The sequence below is a fragment of the Gadus chalcogrammus genome, chromosome 14 (genome assembly GCF_026213295.1).
Source record: "Gadus chalcogrammus isolate NIFS_2021 chromosome 14, NIFS_Gcha_1.0, whole genome shotgun sequence".
Taxonomy (NCBI): Eukaryota; Metazoa; Chordata; class Actinopteri; order Gadiformes; family Gadidae; genus Gadus; species Gadus chalcogrammus.
This window is the reverse complement of record NC_079425.1, coordinates 17,226,997-17,248,552: the sequence shown is the minus strand read 5'-3', so window position 1 is coordinate 17,248,552 and position 21,556 is coordinate 17,226,997. Positions and strand designations below refer to the sequence as shown.

At 41.8% G+C, this 21,556-nt stretch overlaps 3 protein-coding genes across 8 annotated transcripts in view; 2 read left to right on the top strand and 1 right to left on the bottom strand.

Annotated features, from left to right (window-relative positions):
* itga11a (integrin, alpha 11a) overlaps positions 1-11,069 on the top strand; it is an 86,146-nt gene extending 75,077 nt beyond the window's left edge. For 5 of the 6 annotated variants that reach the window (XM_056608680.1, XM_056608678.1, XM_056608679.1 and 2 more), the window contains 13 exons: positions 317-427; positions 565-650; positions 888-1,098; positions 1,961-2,059; positions 4,886-4,962; positions 5,432-5,515; positions 5,797-5,887; positions 5,982-6,095; positions 6,551-6,634; positions 6,825-6,935; positions 7,317-7,412; positions 8,761-8,874; positions 9,322-11,069. In XM_056608680.1, the coding sequence (XP_056464655.1) occupies positions 317-427; positions 565-650; positions 888-1,098; positions 1,961-2,059; positions 4,886-4,962; positions 5,432-5,515; positions 5,797-5,887; positions 5,982-6,095; positions 6,551-6,634; positions 6,825-6,935; positions 7,317-7,412; positions 8,761-8,874; positions 9,322-9,399 (1,356 nt within the window). In that variant the 3' untranslated portion in view covers positions 9,400-11,069. The remainder of the gene's footprint in view (positions 1-316; positions 428-564; positions 651-887; positions 1,099-1,960; positions 2,060-4,885; positions 4,963-5,431; positions 5,516-5,796; positions 5,888-5,981; positions 6,096-6,550; positions 6,635-6,824; positions 6,936-7,316; positions 7,413-8,760; positions 8,875-9,321) is intronic. The other variant, XM_056608682.1, reaches the window with a different exon arrangement.
* A 1,701-nt stretch (positions 11,070-12,770) lies between these two features.
* rxfp3.3a2 (relaxin family peptide receptor 3.3a2) lies at positions 12,771-14,278 on the bottom strand. The gene has a single exon (XM_056608203.1). It carries the CDS (start codon positions 14,276-14,278, stop codon positions 13,118-13,120), a length of 1,161 nt encoding a protein of 386 aa, XP_056464178.1. The 3' UTR covers positions 12,771-13,117.
* A 724-nt stretch (positions 14,279-15,002) lies between these two features.
* Positions 15,003-21,556, top strand: part of LOC130403837 (A disintegrin and metalloproteinase with thrombospondin motifs 7) — an 86,780-nt gene continuing 80,226 nt past the window's right edge. Inside the window, exons 1-2 of the mRNA XM_056608340.1 lie at positions 15,003-15,545; positions 17,068-17,435. Coding sequence (XP_056464315.1) covers positions 15,437-15,545; positions 17,068-17,435 — 477 coding nt within the window. The 5' untranslated portion in view covers positions 15,003-15,436. The remainder of the gene's footprint in view (positions 15,546-17,067; positions 17,436-21,556) is intronic.

The following is a 21,556-nucleotide window of genomic DNA, read 5'->3' as shown; positions in this document are numbered from 1 at the left end:
ACATTACTTATACATAGTAAATCTTTAACCTACCCTTTAGAAATTATCTTATAAACCACTATCAAATTATCTTGATAATAATTGATAACTGATTATGAACAGCTTACTAATGAGCAGTAATGAATGAGCAATGCTTCATAAATGAGGAATCCGCTTTTTGCTAATGCTTTATTTATGCTTTAAAGTTGCAGTTATTCAAAATGTTAACCAATGTTTTTAAATGTAGAAACAATATGTGCTAATAAGTTCCATGGACAAGGCCTAGTGCACTTATGTAATGTTTTGTGAACTCTTTTAACAAGGCTATGTATTTCAGGAGACTACTGACTATGTACGGCCTATAGTCTTTGCTGTACAAGTGGGGATGCAAGATCTAGACCAAGGCCCTATCCTAGATGACACTTGGCCAACTGTTTCAAAGACTGAGGTAAAATAAAGTGCTCTTTTACTTTAATGTATTGACATGTTATGGCTTGATTGAACGGCTCTTCTCAAAATGTGAAATTCAAAAAACGATCAATAACGTATTCAAAACAATTCAGAGAAATGGTGTTTCTGCTATAGCTTCCTTTCTGGAACGGCTGTGATGAGGATGATCGCTGTATACCTGACCTGGCACTGCAGAGCGTCACGGATCTGATCACTCCCAGGTAGACACACACACACACACACACACACACACACGCACACACGCACACACGCACGCACGCACGCACGCACGCACGCACGCACGCACGCACACACACACACACACACACACACACACACACACACACAAACACACACACTCGGTTTCTCTCCGTCTCGTTGCCTCTCTCTCCTTCATCTCGTCTCACGTCTTCGCGCTCGCTCTCCTTCGCTGTCCATTACCTCGTCTCCCTTCACAGGAAGTTCTGCGAGCAGCCGCTGCCCTCCAGTGGCGCTTACTGCCGGCGCCTGGCTGGTGGCGGCGCCGACCCAGCGGTCAGGGTGATGGAGGTCCAGCGGCGGAGGATGGTGGTCGACGTGCGTCTGGACAATAAAGGGGAGAACGCCTACGGGGCTCGCCTCAACATCTCCTACACACACAACCTGCGCTTCTCCAGCCTCATCGTCAAGGTAACGGGGTCTCCCAGCCTTCCCACCATCGCTGTTGTTTTACTCTGCTGTAGGTCAGGGCTCAAAACCAGTATCGTTAGAACATAAAGCAATGGCTTTTGTTACTTGACGTGGTTAATCACATATTTAAACAAATACACCTCAAAACAACAATCCCTTTCTCCTGTTGACCGCCATCTCTGTTCAACACTATCCTGGTTTCATATGGCAACAGGTGGACCCTCAATGCATACATAGAGGCGTTTCCAGAACCATTTCCATTTTATCATTAAACTTTCTTCATTTTATGTGTAGCGCATCACATTCTTTAGCACTGGCCCTAACGGGATGGTGAGTTGAAGTTGAACCGTCCCAATGGAACTTTTATTGGCCTAGGTCATTCATTCTTTTTTAACCCTGCTGTCGTCTTACCATGATAAAGCCGGTATTACTTCAGGTACATTAGAGTACATATTGTGTGTAAATATTACTGGTGGCTTCACCACCCGGATGTGGCCACACATCCCTTTGAGGTAGAATAGCAGGATGGTATAGTGGCTAGACTGTCTACTCTCCAAGCCAAGAGGTGCTGGTCCGATCCCCAATGTCCGCAGCCTAACCTGTAAGCGTCCTTGAGATGCAGCTAAACGACATTTATCTGAATGTTAGTCACTGCATACACTGCGTGTTTAACTAAATAACTAAAAGCAGTGCCTTCAGGTCATTAGAATAAATACTGCATAATATGGGTGATTTCTGCCAAGAGTAAAAGCACATAAATCTGGGCAGCTCATGAATTTAATGTCTTTCACTATATTATTGTAACGCATGAATGTGACTGAATGTGTTCCCAAGTGGTTCTAAAGAGCTGTTCTCCATGCAGGACAAAACTGACATTCGTGTGGAGTGCCACAACGAGGCTCGGCTGAAGAACGTCAGGCTCTGCAATGTCAGTGCGCCGTTCATGAGAGCCAAGACCCAGGTGAGCCCCCCCTCAAACCCCCCACACACCACCCACTCCCACACGGTCCCTGGCTGTCCGCACCGCGACTCTGACCTGAAGCACACTGGAATAAAGATTACCTGTTATATTTTCAACTTGAATATAGAAAGTGCTTTTTCAGCGAATAACATACATTATCTCATCTGTTCATTTCAACATATCCATCATCTGCAATGGAATACATTTATGCAACGAGAGAGGAGAGGAGCGACGGAGAACCTGTAATTACTAATGCTTGTCAAGGGGTCACCATGACGATGCATAATATATGTGATGATGGCTGATATCACCATGAAGCCTATATATTTTCTAGCTAAACAGCAAGCATGCGAAGGAGAGGCAGGGGGAATTGCATATACAGTTCAAGCAGAAGAGTATCAGATTAATTTGAATAGCCCTCTTTATTTAATTTATCAGAAGGAACATTAGTCAAATCTGTCATATTATTGTTTGGCTGGGTCTTTATTTAGGTACCTACCCAAGACCAAGTCAGAGAGATCACGAATTTAATGCTTGGGCCACTGAGGACTGGAGACGTTGTCTCACAAATTATCACAGAGGAGTTCAAACCTGGGTGAATGCGGCATATTTTCTTACGCTTCATATTTGTTTCAACCAAACATGTTGCTTGAGGCAGGGATCTGTAATTACACAATTAGCTATTGGCAATGAACATTTACCACTTGCACTTAAAATAACACTTATTTAACTCCCCTTCCGAAGTGAATAGAAGTGAGTAGAATGTATCCTTAACAAAACAGGAAACAAGGCATAACTCTGACCCTTGAAGTTCTCTGTGCCTTCCCCCCAAGAAATTCTGCTAAAGTAGCACTGCTGGAACCGAGATTGCACTAAAGTAGACCACAGCTTCCTAAAGTCCACAGGCTTCAGCACTTCAGACCAACGTGGTTAACTCAGAACCACATGGAAACAACCCATTCGATCTGGTTCATTAGAGCTCATTACCTTTAGTTTGGTGATGTCATCGCCTATCCTTCTGTCATTGGACCACCATCATTGGAATCACACATACATCCATTTGTTAGTTATGCAGTAAGCTTGTGGCAACAGCAGTGTTAAGGCTCTCTGCAGTGTCCTTGTGATGCGTCGCACTCTAGCGAAGGTCAAGGCACTTGGAGGGCGCCTTGTCCATGCTCAGACACAACGGCTCTGCCGTAAAGATGACATGGTGGAGAAGAGAGAGCTTTGACAGGAAGTGGGGGGCGATTGAAGGCGAGGGTGATAGAACGGTCCAGCTTCTCACTGCAAATGGCAATTATCTCCTTGACTACAAAGCTTGAGTCCCCCTTCAAGCCTTCGGGGGCCATAGTTCATCACTCACTATAGGAACCAAAGCTCTTAATACTATATAGGTATACAACATTTGAAGGTTGAGTATTTTAGAATACAGCAAAGAGTCACGGCAAGTCAACTGCAGCTGCCAAATGGGCCATTATTGTTGTGCTTGCAGGAAAAAACAGGATCTCTGGCCAAAGAGGACAGTTAGTTTATACCGACAAAAGCATACAAATTAATGTCATCTTTCTGTTGGCTTTTATAATGAAGAGGTTTACCGAGCCTTCTAATGCCTAGAATGACATACTAGGGTACCCCACCAACAAAATACTGTTCAAACCACATCCCTTATTTCAATTAATTAATCGATTTTTAATATTGTATATAGATTTTTTTAAGGATTTTTTTTTTAGCCCATCCCTGTGCTATGTCCCAAATGTTGAGGATGAAAAAACAGCCCTGTTCTGCTATTTTCCTCTATAAACCCATTCAAACTAGTTTCTGCCCACATTCTTAAGCACATGCGTTTGTCAATGCTGTTGTACACACAGGTGTTCTTGTTTGCTACTGTGTACTATGTGCGTATGAGTGGATGTGTGATAATGGGGAAAAATGTGAAATAGAGCATGGCGTACAGTGTGTGTGTATGATATGCTTGATGCCACAAGAGTCTTAATTCCAAATGGAAGCCACAGTTAACCTTGTTAGTTGTGGTTCTGGGGCCAGATGGCCTCCATTAGGAATCCATTACAGTAACGGCGCTTGGGGGATTTTAAACAATTCCCTCCGCTCCATTTGTTCAAATGCACCTTAGTTCTGCATTCATCTATCTGTTTCTTCGGCTCTTGTCTGTTCTACCTACTTGGTTCTCGCGGGTCATCCCCTGCACAAGGTCCTCCCCTGAGATTTAATCTAATCCTTTGTCTTGGGTTAGACTTAAATTAGCATGGAAATTTGTATCAAAGGCTACATCATTTGCCTAAATTAAGCAATTTCTTTCAATGGTGGGTTTTTAGTACAACAGTACATAGTATTGCTGGATTCACACCAAACTCACTAGACAAAAGTCAGACTTTATAAAATGTATCCTGATATCTAACCCGTTTGTGGCAGGGGTCGATAAGGTCCGGCCTCATTGATTCATATGTTTTCACAGCTACTGGTCCACTATCTTTGATACCTTATCGGGGATACTTCGGGTGCCCTTTTCATCCAAAATGAAAAGGGCACCACAAGCTTTCTTTGGTGTTATAACAGATACAGTGGCCCGGCCAAGACTTAAAGTTGACCTTGTGGCCTTCCTGACCTTATTGGCTAGACGACTGATATTACTTTGTTGGAAGTCATTATCTCCTCCATAAAAATATTGTTAAAGTCCCTGGACTTCTTGAAATACATCCGGCTATTCCCCCAAACCGGGTGCCATTCAATTTGTGTACTTAACAAAAAGGCGGGCTTACATCAAAGACAAAACCATAAAGTGACCACCACTTTGGTTCCTCTGTTTAGGTGACATTTCGACTGGAGTTTGAGTTCAGTCGCTCCATCTTCCTGGATCATGTGAGAATCAGCCTCCAGGCCTCCAGGTATGGTTGCTTTAAACAAGTTAACATTTAAACACAGATGTGTATAGCTCTCCCATGGCCGTATATATCTTAGTTGATGTTACAATTTTACCCAAAATATTGGAAACCGTTTTTCGTTTCCTGATTTTGTCAAGAGTTCTAGTCCATTAATTGAAAAGCAATACTCAGTATGGAAATTGTAGCAGAGGATAAGGATAATTGTTTGTTATTCATGGTTACTCGCTTTGCCTGTCGAAACTAGTCTTTTTTGTATTTTTCATGATGTCGCAAATGCTGTTGCTTTGATGCAAACAATTCAGACATGTACTTCAATAAGGTATTTCAGATTATATAAACGATACGATACAACTTTATTAATCCCCCTCAGGAGAAACAATGGCATAAGTCCAACAATTTACTTATCTCAGATGCTTTCCACATCTTTAAATAACAGTATTCAATATCAAATGTCTCTGTTTTTGTTTCAAAGTGATGGAGAGGAGATGAGCTTGTCTGACAACCTCAATGACATTCATTACTCACTGAAATACCAGACGGACCTTCTGTTCACCAGGTGTGTCTTTTGCATATATTTTCTTCCTGTACATTTCCCTTGGCTCTACTTTCTACTCTTGAGAGAAGCCTTTAGTGGTGTCTGTTACGGAGTTATTAGCTTCTACTGGGAGTTGACAGCATGTACATTTAGATCCAGCATTCAGGGCTCCGCACTAATGATTTGTATAATGTGCACTTACAACAGGACACTAAATACCTAATGCCATGAAAGTGAAGCCTCTATTATGTTTCCCTCTTGCTATCTCTCTCGCCCTGTATCTCTCTCTCATTCTCCTGAAGGGATTCTTATCCGAGGCGCTATGACATCAAGTCAGACCTGTCTCTCGAGGAGCCTGGAGTTGTTGGTCCACCATTCAACTTCACTTTCCAGGTGAGCTCCGCCTCCCCACCCCACCTGTATATTTCAATGCGCTGCGACTCATGGGCACTGTTTGAATACATTCTACTGTTTATTTTTTTACCAGATCCAGAACTTAGGCTTTTTCCCAGTCAGAGATCTGCAGCTCAACATCGAAATCCCGGAAATGACCAAGAATGGAAACCAGCTCCTACGTGTTGCCGACTTCTACATTGACCAGGTAGGAGGTGTAGGTAGAGCTGGTTCAACGTCAACACTCATCTTTAATGGACCTTGCATGAACTCTAGACACAGACAACACATTTTGTTTAGACACCTTGATCTACTTCTGTGGACATCACCCTATAATTCCTGTCCTTCTATAGGTCATGTGTCATGTTTGTCTTTCTGTCTTTGTGTCTGGGGAAGAAAGCCTCAGGCTCGTTGAGAAGGATATATATGCAACCCATAATTGCAATAATAATCACATTGGGGTTGTTATGATCCGTGGTTTCTAAACATGCAGAGTGAGCCAAAGCGTGCGTTATTTGGCACCTCCCTGTTCCTCTGTTATCACTGTGGAGCTGGATGTGAGGGCCTAGTTAGGCTGGCGACGTGCTTGCTGACCATAGACCGTGGTGGTGGCTGTGTGTGTGTGTGTGTGTGTGTGTGTGTGTGTGTGATGTCTCCCCCCAGACAGACGGGACCCAGTGTGTTCCCCCCCAGCACGTCGCCCAGAGCCGCGCCTCCCCGGAGGACCTGTCCCGCTTTACACGTCTGGTATATATAGTATATATTTAATATTTATTAAATATATTCATTATAATTATCTATATATTAAATTCGATCCACCTTGTTTCTCATTGACATAATCATCACCACACATCTCTACATGGTTTCATGAGGTAACGTGAATACCTCCTTGTTTGTTCTTGTTCCTCTTTGGATGACGTGCACTACGCCTAAGCAGAACCAGTCCAACACCCTGATTCTGCCCATCCAGTGCACCGTCCACTTGGACACCTGCCGACAGGTGGATGTGAAGATCTCCGGGGTGCTGCGGATAGACACGCTACATGCGGTGAGCAGGGTCACAGAGCGACGGAGCTCTGAGGTCTCCCTACTCGCTCTCCTGAAGGTTGCCAGATTGGGAGAGATGTAATTGTATTACGTACAGGCTTGCAGGTTGACGTGATGTCATCGTTTATTGTCTTTAAGTAGCACGGAAATTATACATTACACTGTTTTCTTGTCTATATTAGAATTTATTTTTTTCCAAGCAAAAGCCTTGAGGATAATATTCGTGATCACCACATAGCCCCCTATGGGATACATTCTGAAAGTACACGTGGGAGACCTACTGGAGAAACAGATGCCAGAGCACTAATTATGCTATATCCAATCTGTTCATGGTAATGATAATACATTTTTCTCTCGCTGGGTTTGTTGTTTTCTCCTCCAGCTGCAGTTCAAAATCCTGGAGCTTGTGACGAGTGCATCCGTTGTGCTGGACTCAACCAGCCCGCTGTTCCTACATGAGGACAGACCACTCAGACATGTGAGTCACCAACAACGACAACAACAAATACAACGACCTCAGCAGCAAATCAATTCTGGTGGTGCTCAGACTTGAACACCAGCTTTGATTCAAGCCTTTCTGGGAAACGGCAATGGAGAGACTGTTAAGTGTTTGACGCTTAGCTGCTGTTTTATCACTGCACTACAAAGCTTGGTTCAATCAAAAAGCCTTAGCTATGGGCTATGGCTTTGACTTTGTTTTGATTAGGTCTATTTTAGAATATACATAAAACTTACATTGGTAACATGTTGTTACAATCAGGGTACAATCTATAAAAAAACATCACTACACTTCTGCATGAAGAATAATGCATAAACATTAGTTTATGCACTAGTAAGCATTAACAAGTAATAATTTGCTCATGGTGTTCATGTTAAAAAAAAACATGTTAACTAACACACTAATGCTAACCCTAACTAGAGTAACTTCAACCTAAAATAACTAAACTACAAAAACGTAACCCTAACCACAACTCCAATAGTACTGTCTAATATATAATAATGCTTACTACTGCATTAACTAATGGTAATTAATGGTTAATGAATGTACCCATATTATAAAGTCTTACCGTATTGTTTCTGCTGAAGATTTCTTAGCGCTACCACAGGGGTTGTGGTTACTGGCTGGTATAGTAAGGCTTTACATTGAGGGGTGATCAGCAGAATCCCTGTGTGCTCATGTTGCTACTGCAGCCTACGTGGCTGTGTGGTGCTGGGGGACCGAAAGGACCAGCAGTGCTTTCCATTTGTACATCACAGAATGGGGCCAACATGCTAATGTGTGCTGCCATCTATTGGCCAGTGTTATACAACCATATCTGGCACGCTGCTTTTTGTGGGTAAGCAGTTTGCTAAATTGCTCAGTTGCTATTGGAAAATTGAAGTGCGTTGCCTCGTGGATTTCGTTGGCTTTTTTTTACTATCCGTGTGGGAATGAACATTTTCCTAAATCGGGTGTAATTTAGACCACAGAAAATCTCTGAATTCTCTCATGTCGGGTTTTAGTCTTAACCCTCCAGTCATTTATTATTATATTATTAAGTGTGCGTTATCATTAAAAAATAACTAACTGAACTATGACATTGACATGACATTATCTCTATCTTTCTTTATCTTTCCACTGCTTGGGGTCCCTGTATGGGATTAATAAAGAACCATCTTATCTTTCCCTATTTTCATGAGCTTGTGAAGTAATTACTATTCCCACAATATCTTGGTTATTTGATAATTGTGTGGTTGCTGTGATACTCGTCTAGTGACTGGTGGGGTCAGAATAGCTGCAGTTGCGTTTCCCAACTGTGGCTCTGTCTCTCTGTCTCCCCCTGTAGATCGTGTTGGAGATCAGGAAGGAGGGAGATTACAGAATCTCCATCTGGATCATCATAGGAAGCACTTTGGGGGGCCTGCTACTGTTAGCCCTGCTCAGCCTTGCATTATGGAAGGTAAACATGACGTAACACAACACAGGCTCCATGATGCTTCATCCCAAATGGGATTAATCTAATGTAAACGTTGCTCAGACACAATCCAATTATATTAATATTTCGTCAGTAAGCAGATGGTTTTATCCAATGCGACTTACAGTGATTTCAGATTTACTGAAGAAACAGTAAGGGGGCTAGGCATCTCGCTCAAAGTGGCCTGGGGATCAGATCCAGTACCCTTTTGTACAGGGATCAACTATTCACAATATTATTGGCTAGTAGTGTGCCTTTATTGACTTGGTTTTGTTTTATTAATTTGGATGACAGTGACATAATAATAATAATAATAATGTGTTATTGCTAGCGCAATGATGGATCATTTCACCACGGCAAACAGCAGATGGTGTCTAACGCGGCTGTTATTGTCATTGTAATGGATGTCCTCTAACCATCTCTCCCGCCCAGCTGGGCTTCTTCCAGAGACGGAAAAGGAAAGACGAGGACCAGCACCCGGTGAACGGCAAGGTGGCGGAAGAGCGATAGCGTACGCTAGCCTCCCTCCCCCTCTTACCCCCGCAGGACACCCCTATCACAGGGGACCCAAAACTCAGGGACCACAGTCTCCCCTCCCCCTCCAGGCCCCCGCAACGATCCCAGGACAGGGGCACGCGACTCCGCATGGGCAAGATGCACTGGACCCGTCCCGAGCCGATCAGCCCCGCCTTGAGACACCCATGAGTACGCACTGTGGCGTGTTTACCCAGCGTTCCTGCACTGTGACACGGCCTAGTGGGGTCTAGTCCCTGGAGCCTGGGTGGCCGGCCACCATGTTTCTCCCTCAGTAGAGCTTCAGGGCTCTTTGGTTATCAAGTGGCCAGCACCCGGAGCTCTGAGTACAGGATTAGTTTGGTTGGTCGGTGAGTTTGGTCGATTTTGGGAGCTTGAGAATCTGCTGCATTGCGGAAAGCTCAGTTTCCAATCCTGTTTTGTATTTTACAAATGTGTATTTATTCACCGTCTTTATGGATACGTGCGAGAACCTCAAGGGTGTTGGGCCACCCGAATGGTACCATAAAGTGTTAAGCCATTGTACTGTATTTGGCCACGTAATTGGAAGTTCAAAAGCGCTTTTGAGGCATTAAACTGGTAAGCCACCTCATTATTTATGAAAGATATCTAAATGTCCAATCTTAAAGAGGCCTTTGTTAGATAATTCCTATGGCGTGTGTGCTTCAGAAGATCTTGTATAAACAGTCTGCAGCCTATCACATCTTGCGAAAAACATTTTCTCCTTCTGGCCTGCGTCCTTCCTTAAACATTGCCTTGGGAACACACAGTGTAATTATCTTTTTTCCATTTCTGATGCACTTTTATGTAATATATAGAGATTAACTTGAATTTTGTAAATAGTCAAGTTCTTTTATACTTTATCACATCCAATGTTTTTTTCTAAGTATTGTATTCCCACCACAAGCAGGTTGAGGGAGCGGGTGTCAATCAACACGTCTCAGAGTGGAACAAATAGCCTTCATTGAAAGGTGCATGCGTCAAGTCTACCACAAAGTCCACAGATGTGGGAATGAATAACAATTGAAGTAACTAGAATGAGTGCCTAGGTGCCAACTAGAGGTTGAATCACTTTGCAACCATTGTGTAGACTTAATGCTGCATAGCTGTGTAATGTTGCTGATCTCCACATCCTGGTTTCACCCAATTAAAATGTCATTGGCCTCTGTGATGAACCAGGAAACGGGAGATATTACACCTAGAGAATAGAGCCTTTAATGTGCTCTAATGTCTTTGGGTGGGAAGTCGATCTGGTCTGGGATTCTATTTGGTTTGCTGTTGCCATAGAATGTAAAGTAGAATCATTTTAACTGTTTGAAGTGCCAAGAGTTTGAAGGGGAAGGGTGTGTGTATAAACACAACATTGTTAAGATAATGAGACTCATGAAATAAAGTTTTATTTGCCAAATGTTTATATTTATGTATATGTTCTGCATATATGTATTGTTAGAAATAACTCTGCTGAATAAGAATATAGCTGTCCAATCAAATCAGGCTTCTTGAGCAGTTATAGACTTGTGTAATCAACTGAGAAACTTAATATTAATCACCTATTATGATTACAAATTTATTGGTAACACTTTATAATAAGGTGCCATAATAAAAAGCAAACTAGTCATTACCTAACCCTTTGTTAATATTTGTTAATTGTTACTAAAATATCTATTTGGTCGTGTGTTAGGGTTGGGTTAGGGTTATGCAACAACTTATATATAATTAATGAAAGTATTATTAACTTGTGCCAAATAACAAAGGATTAGTTAATGAATAGTTTGCAATTTATTATGGAACCTTATTATAAAGTGTTACCAATTTATTTTTAATCAGAATTGATGACATTTTGGAGCATCTATATTTTTGGAGTATATTATTCTACCAATGTTGAATGAAAAGTTTGTTTGCCAATATGTTTCATATATGGCAAGCCCGGTATACTCAAGAGAAGGGATATATTTGTTTTCACACAGTCAAGTCAAGTTGGTGTCAGGGCAGCATACATTTAAAAAGAGTACAGTAGCACACAGAAAAAAAAAAAATAATAATCCCACATATACAACAGATAACAGATAAACCCTCTTCCCACATATACCACAGAAAAACATGTCAGAAATAAACATGACATGGATAATATACAGTGATGAAAAATCGACATATAAAAATAGATTTTTCATGTTCAGTGCTATGAGGGCTGAGGGGACAAAACTTCTTTTAAAATGAGCTTTTTTTTTTCAGTCTAGTACCCTATTTCTGCGTCCAGATGGGAGTCATTTGAAGAATTGGTTAAGAGAGTGTTCAGGGCTGCTGACTACCACACGTGCAATATGTGCGATAGCAAGTTCCTTTCGCTTCTGACAGGCTGGGGGTGGGGAGGTCCATTATCTTGGATGCTGTGTGAAAATAAGTAAAGCTGGAAGGTTGGGTCGTGAAGCACCTAGTAAAGTATTTCAAAAACACACACACAGCCTTTTCCCTGTGAAGGTTTAATAAAGAAACAACCAGCACACACGCACACATGCACATAAACACACACATCACCGCACACATTACAGATTACATATATAGACCTACTTATATTTTATTTGCTTGTCAAAATCGTTCAAATTGTTTTACAAAACAGAAATACAACACCAAAAACAACAGCATTTCTTCAGTCACATATATTTTTATATGCAGGGGAATGGTCTGTTTCGTATAGATTGAGTCCTTGGCCCAGATTGGATTACACCAGGTGGGGCTGAATGGAGGGGGATAGAGCAGGGATCCAGGCTATTTGGGGAATTTGTTTACTGTATATTTGCTTTGGAAAGTTTTTTTCAAAATACAATTATGTAATCATATGATCAGAGAGTAAAATAGTCAAATCAATTTCAATGGAGGCACCCAACAGTCATTATTTATGGCACAGGCTGATTTTTTTGTACAGGAGAAGCTTAATGTAGACGTTTGGCGGTTGGCAGAGGTTTAGATCCTCACTGTGTTTCATGTCATCAAGTGGTATACAATGTGTAAGCTGCCACAGTTCTTTCCTCCCCCACCACCACCTACACTAATTAGGGTTCTCCATGCATTGATGAATTGGATTGGAGCTGCATTGATCTTATTTTAAATTAATTATAAAAATGTATAAGCTTGCGTGCTATAATAATCCAAATATCACCACATGTACAAAGATATTACCAGATAATATGTAGAGGCCCATATTATGTTAACAGTATCGAGGTCCAAACCTTAAGGACCCTTATTTGAGCCATTTCACATTTCATCTACCCTCTAGTCTGTGTCGCTAGAGGGTATAGTGAAATGGCTTGAATTGGCTTATCAACATCACAGTTGGTAGTAAAGTACGTTGGTGCCATTTAAGACGGACATAAATCAAATGCCTGTTGGTCTTGTCCTCAGACATAATCTTGATAAATGAATGTGTATTTTACACTTTTGGTGTCTTTATGTGTCAAGTAGCCTATTGTGTGTTAATTTCTTGCGTACATTTTGAAGTCTACAGTGTAGACAGTGACGTGTAGACTGTTGACATTTCAAATCAGCTATTGGATGATGGAAGGATCATTTTCTTCTAATAATTCAAACGTATATGCCTATGCAACCTGGTATATTTAAACAAAAGTGAACACACTACTTAAAAAGTCCTTCATCCCGTTCACAAACAACTCGCAAGTCTTTTTCCAGTAGACAAATTTCAAGTGTTGGACGAGATCGAGCAGGATAACCCTTTTCTGTCTAGGATGGACAGTTGGAACTGTCCGTTGTCCGTGGTTTGCAGCGGAATAACTTCGTGGGTTTCCTCGTACGGCGCGCGGAACTTCCCTGACAGCGTGCGTAATGCGCATTCTTTCTTTATGGACGGAGTTTGGAGTTTCCAGAATAGATTCCGTAAAATCTTCCGAAACTCGGGTCGGATGAGGCAATATAGTACTGGATTCAGACAGCTGTTCGCATGCGCCAGGCAGACGGTGACCGGGAAAACGTAGGTGTGCACCATGTAGTAGGACTTATCCCAGTTGACAGCGTTAAATTTCACCAGCACCCCCCAAAGTGTGATGGCGTGGTTGGGCATCCAGCAAAGAAAGAAAGATAAAACCACTATCGTGACAGATCTTGTGACTCTAGACCTTCGTTTTGGGTTGTTGTTGCGCATGGTTTTCTGACGGATGAAGCGTAAAAGCATTAAATAGCTCACCGTGACCACGAGCATCGGGATGATGAACGCGACCAGGATCTTCTGAATGTGGTAGAGCGCCAGCCAGTCATGTCCTTCTGGAAACCTGAGAAGACATAATTTTTCCCCTGCTACGACTGTCACGGTGGAGAAAATGGTTGTGGGCGCCGTGGCCACTGTGGCGGATACCCAAAGCACGGCGCACACCCATTTGGCGGATCCAGACGCCCGGCAGCTTCGGTTTTTCAGGGCTGAGGCGACAGACCAGTACCTGGTCACACTCATGGCCGTTAGAAAAAAGACGCTAGCGTACATGTTCATGACGGTGACCGTGAGGATGATTCTGCACATGGCGTCGCCAAACGGCCAACTGAAGTCCAGCGCGGTGTCCACTGCCCAGAAAGGCAGAGTAAGCACGAACTGGAAGTCAGTCACCGCCAAATTAATAACGAAACAATTTATACTGGACTTCTTCCGACCTTGTCTTAACCTCATCAGGAAGAAGACCAACAGGTTCCCGACTAAACCCACCGCGCAAACCACAGAATACACGATGGAGATGACGATCCGGAGGATAGGGCTCCCGTCGGCAGTCATATCAATGTCCTCGAGACTGCCGAATGGATCACCTCCGGGTGAAGTTCTGTTCATTGTTCTACTTTGGTTAAGCACGTCGTCCATCTCCTAAGATAGAGCAAATTGTTGCCGGCACCTTGACTCTTGGCGTCTCCTAATTGCATGTCAACATGGTCCGCTCATTTATGAAAGACCTAATTAATGTGATCCTGTTAAAGGAATAAGCTGCGTTGGGGCATCTTGCCACTTCACTTCGTCTGCATGGTGCGTCCCTGTGACAGTCTGGATTTATACAGGTGCGCGCCCGTGACGTGGTTGCACGGTCTGGATTGGTGTTGGTGCTGTGAGACGTAAGTTGTTGCATCACAGAGGACAACATATATATACATTAACTGTAATAACAATACATGTTTCCTAGTCTCTTTGTTATTTCTCCCCATGTTGATATATTGAAATATTGATGGAAATTTGCATATAGGCCTACGGTAGGCTATATTTGTATTAACGATTTACGCAGGCCTGTTTTGACCTTAATCAATTAGATCTAATTCTCAAACAGAGCTGGGCAGCCACCATCCTATCCTTCCACTAGAGGGGGTAATAAGATTGGGCAGCAGTTTCATATGGAGAACTGAGTCCATGCCCATTGGAACTTGTTTATCGAATCCCTCTGACTTTGTCAGCAGGAACAGAAGTCCACTGGGTTCCATTTAAATCATCCCGTTCCTGAATGTAAAACCGTTTAACTGCTAGTATGCCTACATCATTTTGACACGCCCGAAGAACTCTGTCTCATGAAAACCTTGTATGAGCCTACGTGGCCATACAATCGTATGATAAGAAGCCCGCACTGATTCTCTTTGTGTTGAGTATCATACCGCTTTAAACTGCGTGGCCCCGAGAGACGTCCTGGTGTCCTAGGTCCTCGCTCCCTCCCTCCCTCCCCTCGGTGGGGGTGGCTCTTCTTCTGCAAACTTTTGTTTGCAAAGGAAAGTTTATAGCTGTCAGTCTGTCGGGAGGAGACTGATGGAGGGGGGATGTGAAATGGTAGGCTACAACTGCATGAAATCAAAGCGAGACAACGAAAAATATCAAACCATCTCCATGGACGGATATGGACTACCCTCGAAAACGGAGACATCTGATAGACCCGTGTAGCCTATTTGTGAACCGTAGCAATACGCAACCAAAAATAATTCATAGTTCAGTTAAGGCACGCTTGGTCGTAATGTGATGTTGTTCAGATGTAGCTGACGGTTCGACATGACTATCTACTTGAACACCGGGCTTGGACTAGTTTTTTCTCTCATTCACCTTTTTGTCGCACTTGGTCTTCTTTCTGTCGTGGAAAACACCAAGATCCACAAATCAGGTAAACCAGACCGTCCTTAGTCAATAAAGTCTAATTTGCAAACATGAATGGACAGTATACTATAGGCCTACATACATGGATGACAATGTCAGGGCGGAGCGGAGAAGCAGATGCACACAGTCTGCACATCTGCACTCAAACTATTCCAAGCTGGTTTTACACTTTCTTTGCCAAGTGGGTTAGACTCAATATAGAATTGAAGCTACGCTTACACTATGGGCACTTCGCCAGCTCTTTGTTTCAAGAAGTGAAACGAAGTCTCTCTCTCTCTCTCTCTCTCTCTCTCTCTCTCTCTCTCTCTCTCTCTCTCTTTATTTATGTATTTATTTATTTATTTATTTATTTATCAATCAAATAATCTGTAAATTACTGTTTGTATAATTAACTTAATTTCACAAATATCTATTGCTTGCATTAAACTCCATTACTCCCATTACAACTGGCAGGATTCATAAGATGCAAGATACCAAGATAGAAAGGAGCCAAATTTGTTTGGCTAAAATGCATATGACATAAATGGCAGACAAAAATATAATATTGTGATGTGAGAGACTGTCTCTTCAATTTAAAATATTACATTTATTGATATGAATAATACGTACAATATTTGAATTGCATTTATTCTATCTGAAACATGTAGTTGGATGAAAGTTAACTTTCCTTGTTTAGAGTATAACAAAAACCTTCTATGTTTTCTATTTGTATACAAAGGGGAGTCTTGTCAAAAGTGGGAGGGAATTTGCTCGGATTTGCTATTTATCCAGTAGAACTAGGTCATGCTCATACAAAGAACACTTTAATGTGTAGACAAATGCCTTGCTCGTGAATTACTTATCTTCTTTCACTCAACGATGAACTCCACTCGAACGTCTCAGTATTCAAGCACAGGCATACCTGCATTGGGCTGATAAAATAAAGTGTACTGTAGAAAAAAAGTTTTCGAGACGAATGAGTATCACTGGGAAAAGTGTGGCTACCTTCACTGAAGCCCAAACTTGGGCTGTATGGATGCCTCCACTGGGGCCAATACCAAGCACTTGCCCTTGATTTAAAATAGCTAAGTCTTGACATTATACTATTCACTGAACTCCATCTCTTCCGTTAGCCATTTCATCGCCATTCTCTTTGCAATACGTAGCATTGCACTTACATTTACATTTTAAACTGATTTAATTTAAATCATTTTTTATTCAATCCATGCTGTAATGGTATATCAGAGCCAAATTCTAATCTACACAATTGATTGGGTCATTTTGTGTGAAAGATTGACTATTGCTAAAATAAAGCCACTTCTGATCAGGCAGTATGGGAGGTATTTTTGGGATTGTGATAAAAGATGTCTGTTACTCTAGGCTGGCATAGCGATGGTCATTTGTAAATACTATTTATATTGTCGGCATAACTGAACTGAATTTGTAGATGATGAGTCGTCTTTATAGTTTCCTATATGCTAGTTTCCACCTCACTGCCAGATAAGCTTTGATTAACTAATTTTTTTCTGTCCCTTCTATAACTCTTTCAGGGAGTTTTCCCCAGAAGCCTCCAGAATATGAAGTTGTTAACCCTACAAGAGTGGACGCCAAAGGTCACTTCCTGTCCAACTTCCTGCCCCACCATGGGAGCCGCATCCAGCGACGACATGTCCTGGAGAAGACGAGGAGCCCAGAGCGGGTCTTCTACCACTTGTTGCACAGAGGCAATAGTTTGCACTTTAACCTCAGCCTCAACTCCCACTTCTTGGCCACTGGCTTTTTAACAGAGAGGAGGTACGGTGGCCTGGATGGGGCTAAGCTTCAAAGACACACCCCCTCTCTGTGCCACTTCTTAGGGGAGGTGTGGGACGAGTCCACTGGTAAAGGAAAAGCTGCTATAAGTACCTGTGATGGACTGGTAAGTGGACACTATACAAACTGTCCCGTAATTTGTTTTATAATACTAGTGTCATGTCATGTTTACTTTTTACTCATTGGATTTTGTGGCAGTATGACAAGACTTTACTTTCTAAAGCAAAGAGCTAAGTTTTGTATTTGTATTACATTGATTTGCTGTAATAGACGGACGCATTTCAATCACATCAGATCATCTGGAGGTCAGTGTCAACAGGGGTCAAGGATGAAATAGTTAGATCTTTGATGATCTTTGGTGTAGAATCTGAACTGTTTGCAACGCCAAGGTCAGAATCCACGCCAGGGGCTCTGGAACTATGGGGGGCGAACTTACCGCCTACTTTACTCCCCTTCTCTTATACATTTTTAAGTCACGACTCATCGTATCGCCGCAAATGCCCATATATTGCAATACTTTACACATTCATTTACTAATATTCTCGGTCTCACTTACATTTCACCACAACTCCTAAAGGTTTACAAATTCATTTCTTCCTCCATTTGAGTTGAAATTTGTAAGAATCAGCCCCACACAATTAAGTAGGCGGGACGCTTTCAGAATTCGACAAAAAAAAGGAAGAAAACTCAGCAACAATGTTCTGTTCACTCTGACTGGCTGTGCATCTGTGTGATGTGAACTAGCGTAGCTCGGCTGTGACTTGGGTGGGAGGGGTTTTCGGTGTGTCAATATTACGATTCTTGAAAAACAAAGAGAGAGGTAAAGTCTGGCCAGTATTGCTTATTTGTAGAAAATATTTTTTATTTTGTGATATTAATTATTTAATTCTATCTACGAGCTAGTTCAAAATGTATGCATTGCAACTTTAATTGTATGAATCTTTTCTACTTCACCATGGTCAGTGACATGGCATAATAAATATGAATGCATCTGAAGTTCAGATGACTAAACATTAAAAGTTGATTTGGCCTTACTTTGAGAATGATCATATGGAGGGATCAACTTGAAATATAGCTAATTTTCTTATTTTTTTGCTTTTTTATTACTCAATAACTTAATGCAGGGGCAATGAATGATGATGATCTCACTTATATGTGACAGCCTTTTATTGACCGAAAAAGTTTGTGTGTGTATTGTTTTGACAGGATTTTTTACACATATAATGATTCAACTGTCTGTTGTATACAAGGTAGACTGAGCTGCATGGATATGGTCTGTACATTTTCCACGATTTGCAGTAAAAGATTTGTAGAGTTTTTTGACTAGTTAAAAAAAAAGAATATTAAAACAAGAGAAACGACACAGGGAACAGACACAGGGCACCGCCAATGGAGCACTCGGTAGCGATCAGAATGTGATGATGCCATTTGTACGGTGGCTTACAACATTGCTTATTCTATAATATCAACAATCATAATGGTTACACACTGACGGTACTAAAAAGTAAGGGGAGGAGGTCGGATTGATAATACAAGATCTGCATTTAATTATTAATTAACACCTAACCTTGTCTCAGTTATACACATAATGAACGGCCCGGTTGCCCCTAGTTACCCTCTGTCCATAAACTCTTTTACGCAACGGTCTTTGACACACATACCACACTGTGTGGTAGAACTGACAAACAGCATTGGTGACTTATGCAAAGGCGCCCATGTTATTACTTGTAGCGTTCCTGAGGTGTTTTTTACGCGCAGTGACTGTCAAAGCATCTTGTTCAATATGAGTTATTTAAAATTAGATCTTTCATGTTCCTTATATTCACTGGTATCTGCCTCGGCATGGGTAATTTATGAATGAATCCATACTTGATTACAAATGCAAGCGCCTGACAAGTCTAATCCAGAGTTCTGATGGTCTTGTCAAGGCGATTTTCTGGTGATCCACTCACACTCGGCTATCTGACAGTTTGGAGAATAAACTCTGAAATCAGGGGGTTGGGAAGGTATGTTATTTTATGCCAAGATGGAAAAAATCGATCATTCAAAAACCATAAACAGCTGAATCAAAATCTATTACCTGTAGGGTTTACCATTTTTCAGCCGGTGGATATCAATTATTGCCATTGGCCTTGAAACAATGCTAATGATGTTGTTTAAATGCATGCATTGGATATTCATTGCATCCCTAAAGAGATTATTGGTGCCAAGCCACTCAATTGTTATCGTATTATTTGTCTGCTTCATATTCTTTAATTATCTCCTCTTACAGTTTTATAGGTATAAAAACACATCAAATGGCAAAGAATTGTTAATATATTAGAAGTGAGCGAATCCTAGGATTTTTATAATATTATTATTCAATATTCAAGGTGAATGGGTAAAAATGCTAAAATTAACCATTCCAAACCTCAACATCTTAGAGTTAAATAGAAATATGTTAACTTGTTACGAGTAAGTAAGGAGGTCTACAAAAAGAATTGCATCGCTGTGGCCACAGGTGGCGCTATAACTAGTGGTCAAACCTAAACTGCCACGCCTCACACCACGTCTGCCAAAGAATTGGAATTTTGACATTATTTGACATGCTGACCCTTTAGGCAGTTGGAAAATAAAGTTTGGTAAACCTTGAAAAGATTGTGAAGACTAAACCGTACATCCAAATGACCCAATATTTGGTAGACATGCTCCCTAATGCCGCGTTTCCACTGCAGGGTGCGGAACGGATCGGTTCGCAAAGGTGCGGAACGTGTTGCGTTTCCACCGCCAAAAGTGGGCGTGACCCGGACTTAGCTGTACCCGTTTTGGCCTCGTTTTCAGTACTCCACCGTTGGGGTACTGAAAACGAGACGAGACGGCTGAAAGGGTCCCGGGAAATTCTAGCTACACACCCCCTCCGTTGATTGGTCGACAGAATCATCACTTCCGGGCGACGTGGGGCTAACAACAAACAAACAGTAGCCTCGAGGTATTATTCTTTACAATTAACATGTCGCGTAAAACGCTTGCTTGGGCGAACAAGGAGGTGGAGACGTTCGTCTGCATTCTTGGGGAGGAAGACGTTGCCGCGGCGATCGACATCCGACCTACCTTAAAGGGTACTGTCGGCGGTGGAAACGCGACCTCGGAACTGAGCTGGGCTATACCGCCCCCTCCCTACCGCACCTTTGCGAACCGATCCGTTCGGCACCCTGCAGTGGAAACGCGGCATAAACATGCCTGGCCTTAAGTAATTTCGATTTTTTGATTCAGTTAAAAACTGCTGAATTATGCACATTGATTATGCAAATGAACCCCCGTTATTCAATCAATCACAAGTCTGCTTAAATGTGGCCCAGGTAATTACCGGGCTTGGTCATTAGCCTGACTTACATAACATGTTAGCATGCTCACGGAATATTGCGCACACGACAAGTTGGCTCATGCAACAACATGCATTTTCTTCAGAAAACGCACATGCAGTGTCATCTCTAGTTTATAAAGAGAACATGACCGAAGTCATAAACGTTTGACATGTTCATAACGTTTAGGACAAGTTCATGACAGTGTCATGTCATAGTTATGACAGTGACATGTCACTCTTATGTAGATACCTTCAAATAAAGTGTTACCAAACTCTCTTAATACTACTGCATGGTCAGTGTCAGTACATAGCAATCAATGAAAAACAGAATAATACCTATGAAGTGAAATGACCTATGTAATGGGGAGAAATTACTTTTGTATTTCTTGATTGCTAGAGCTAATTTTAAGTTGCTCCAATACCTGAAATGGGTTGGAAACCATAAGCCCCTTAGACCCAATCGCTGTTATTAAGGGCTGGCCTGCTTCCGAGAATGTCTAACATTTAAAAAAGATGACATCTCAGTTGAATTCGCTTCACTTCTCACAACAATCATCCTGGCTTTACACTGCATATGTCCGTTCAATACTTGTACCATAACATTATGGCTCCAGGCTGTCTTATCTCCTCATTAAAAGTGCTGCTTCAAAATCGTGTTTGAAGATGACATGTGCAATTCTCCTTTAATAGTCTATCAAAATTTTCTTATCAAACTGTGTTAATTTTTTATCTATAGCTGCCAAGCGTTTGAATGATGTGATCTATTATAAGAATAAATTCACTGTCTTAATTCAAAGGAAAAAAAGGCGCCCCATCTCCCCATTTCCCCGCCACCACTTAGGTTTATCTCGGCAGAGCTTATTGATTCACAGAGAGAGGGAACA

Excerpts from the sequence above, each read along its gene's own strand:
- rxfp3.3a2 (XM_056608203.1), bottom strand. The coding sequence starts at position 14,278 with ATGGACGACGTGCTTAACCAAAGTAGAACAATGAACAGAACTTCACCC.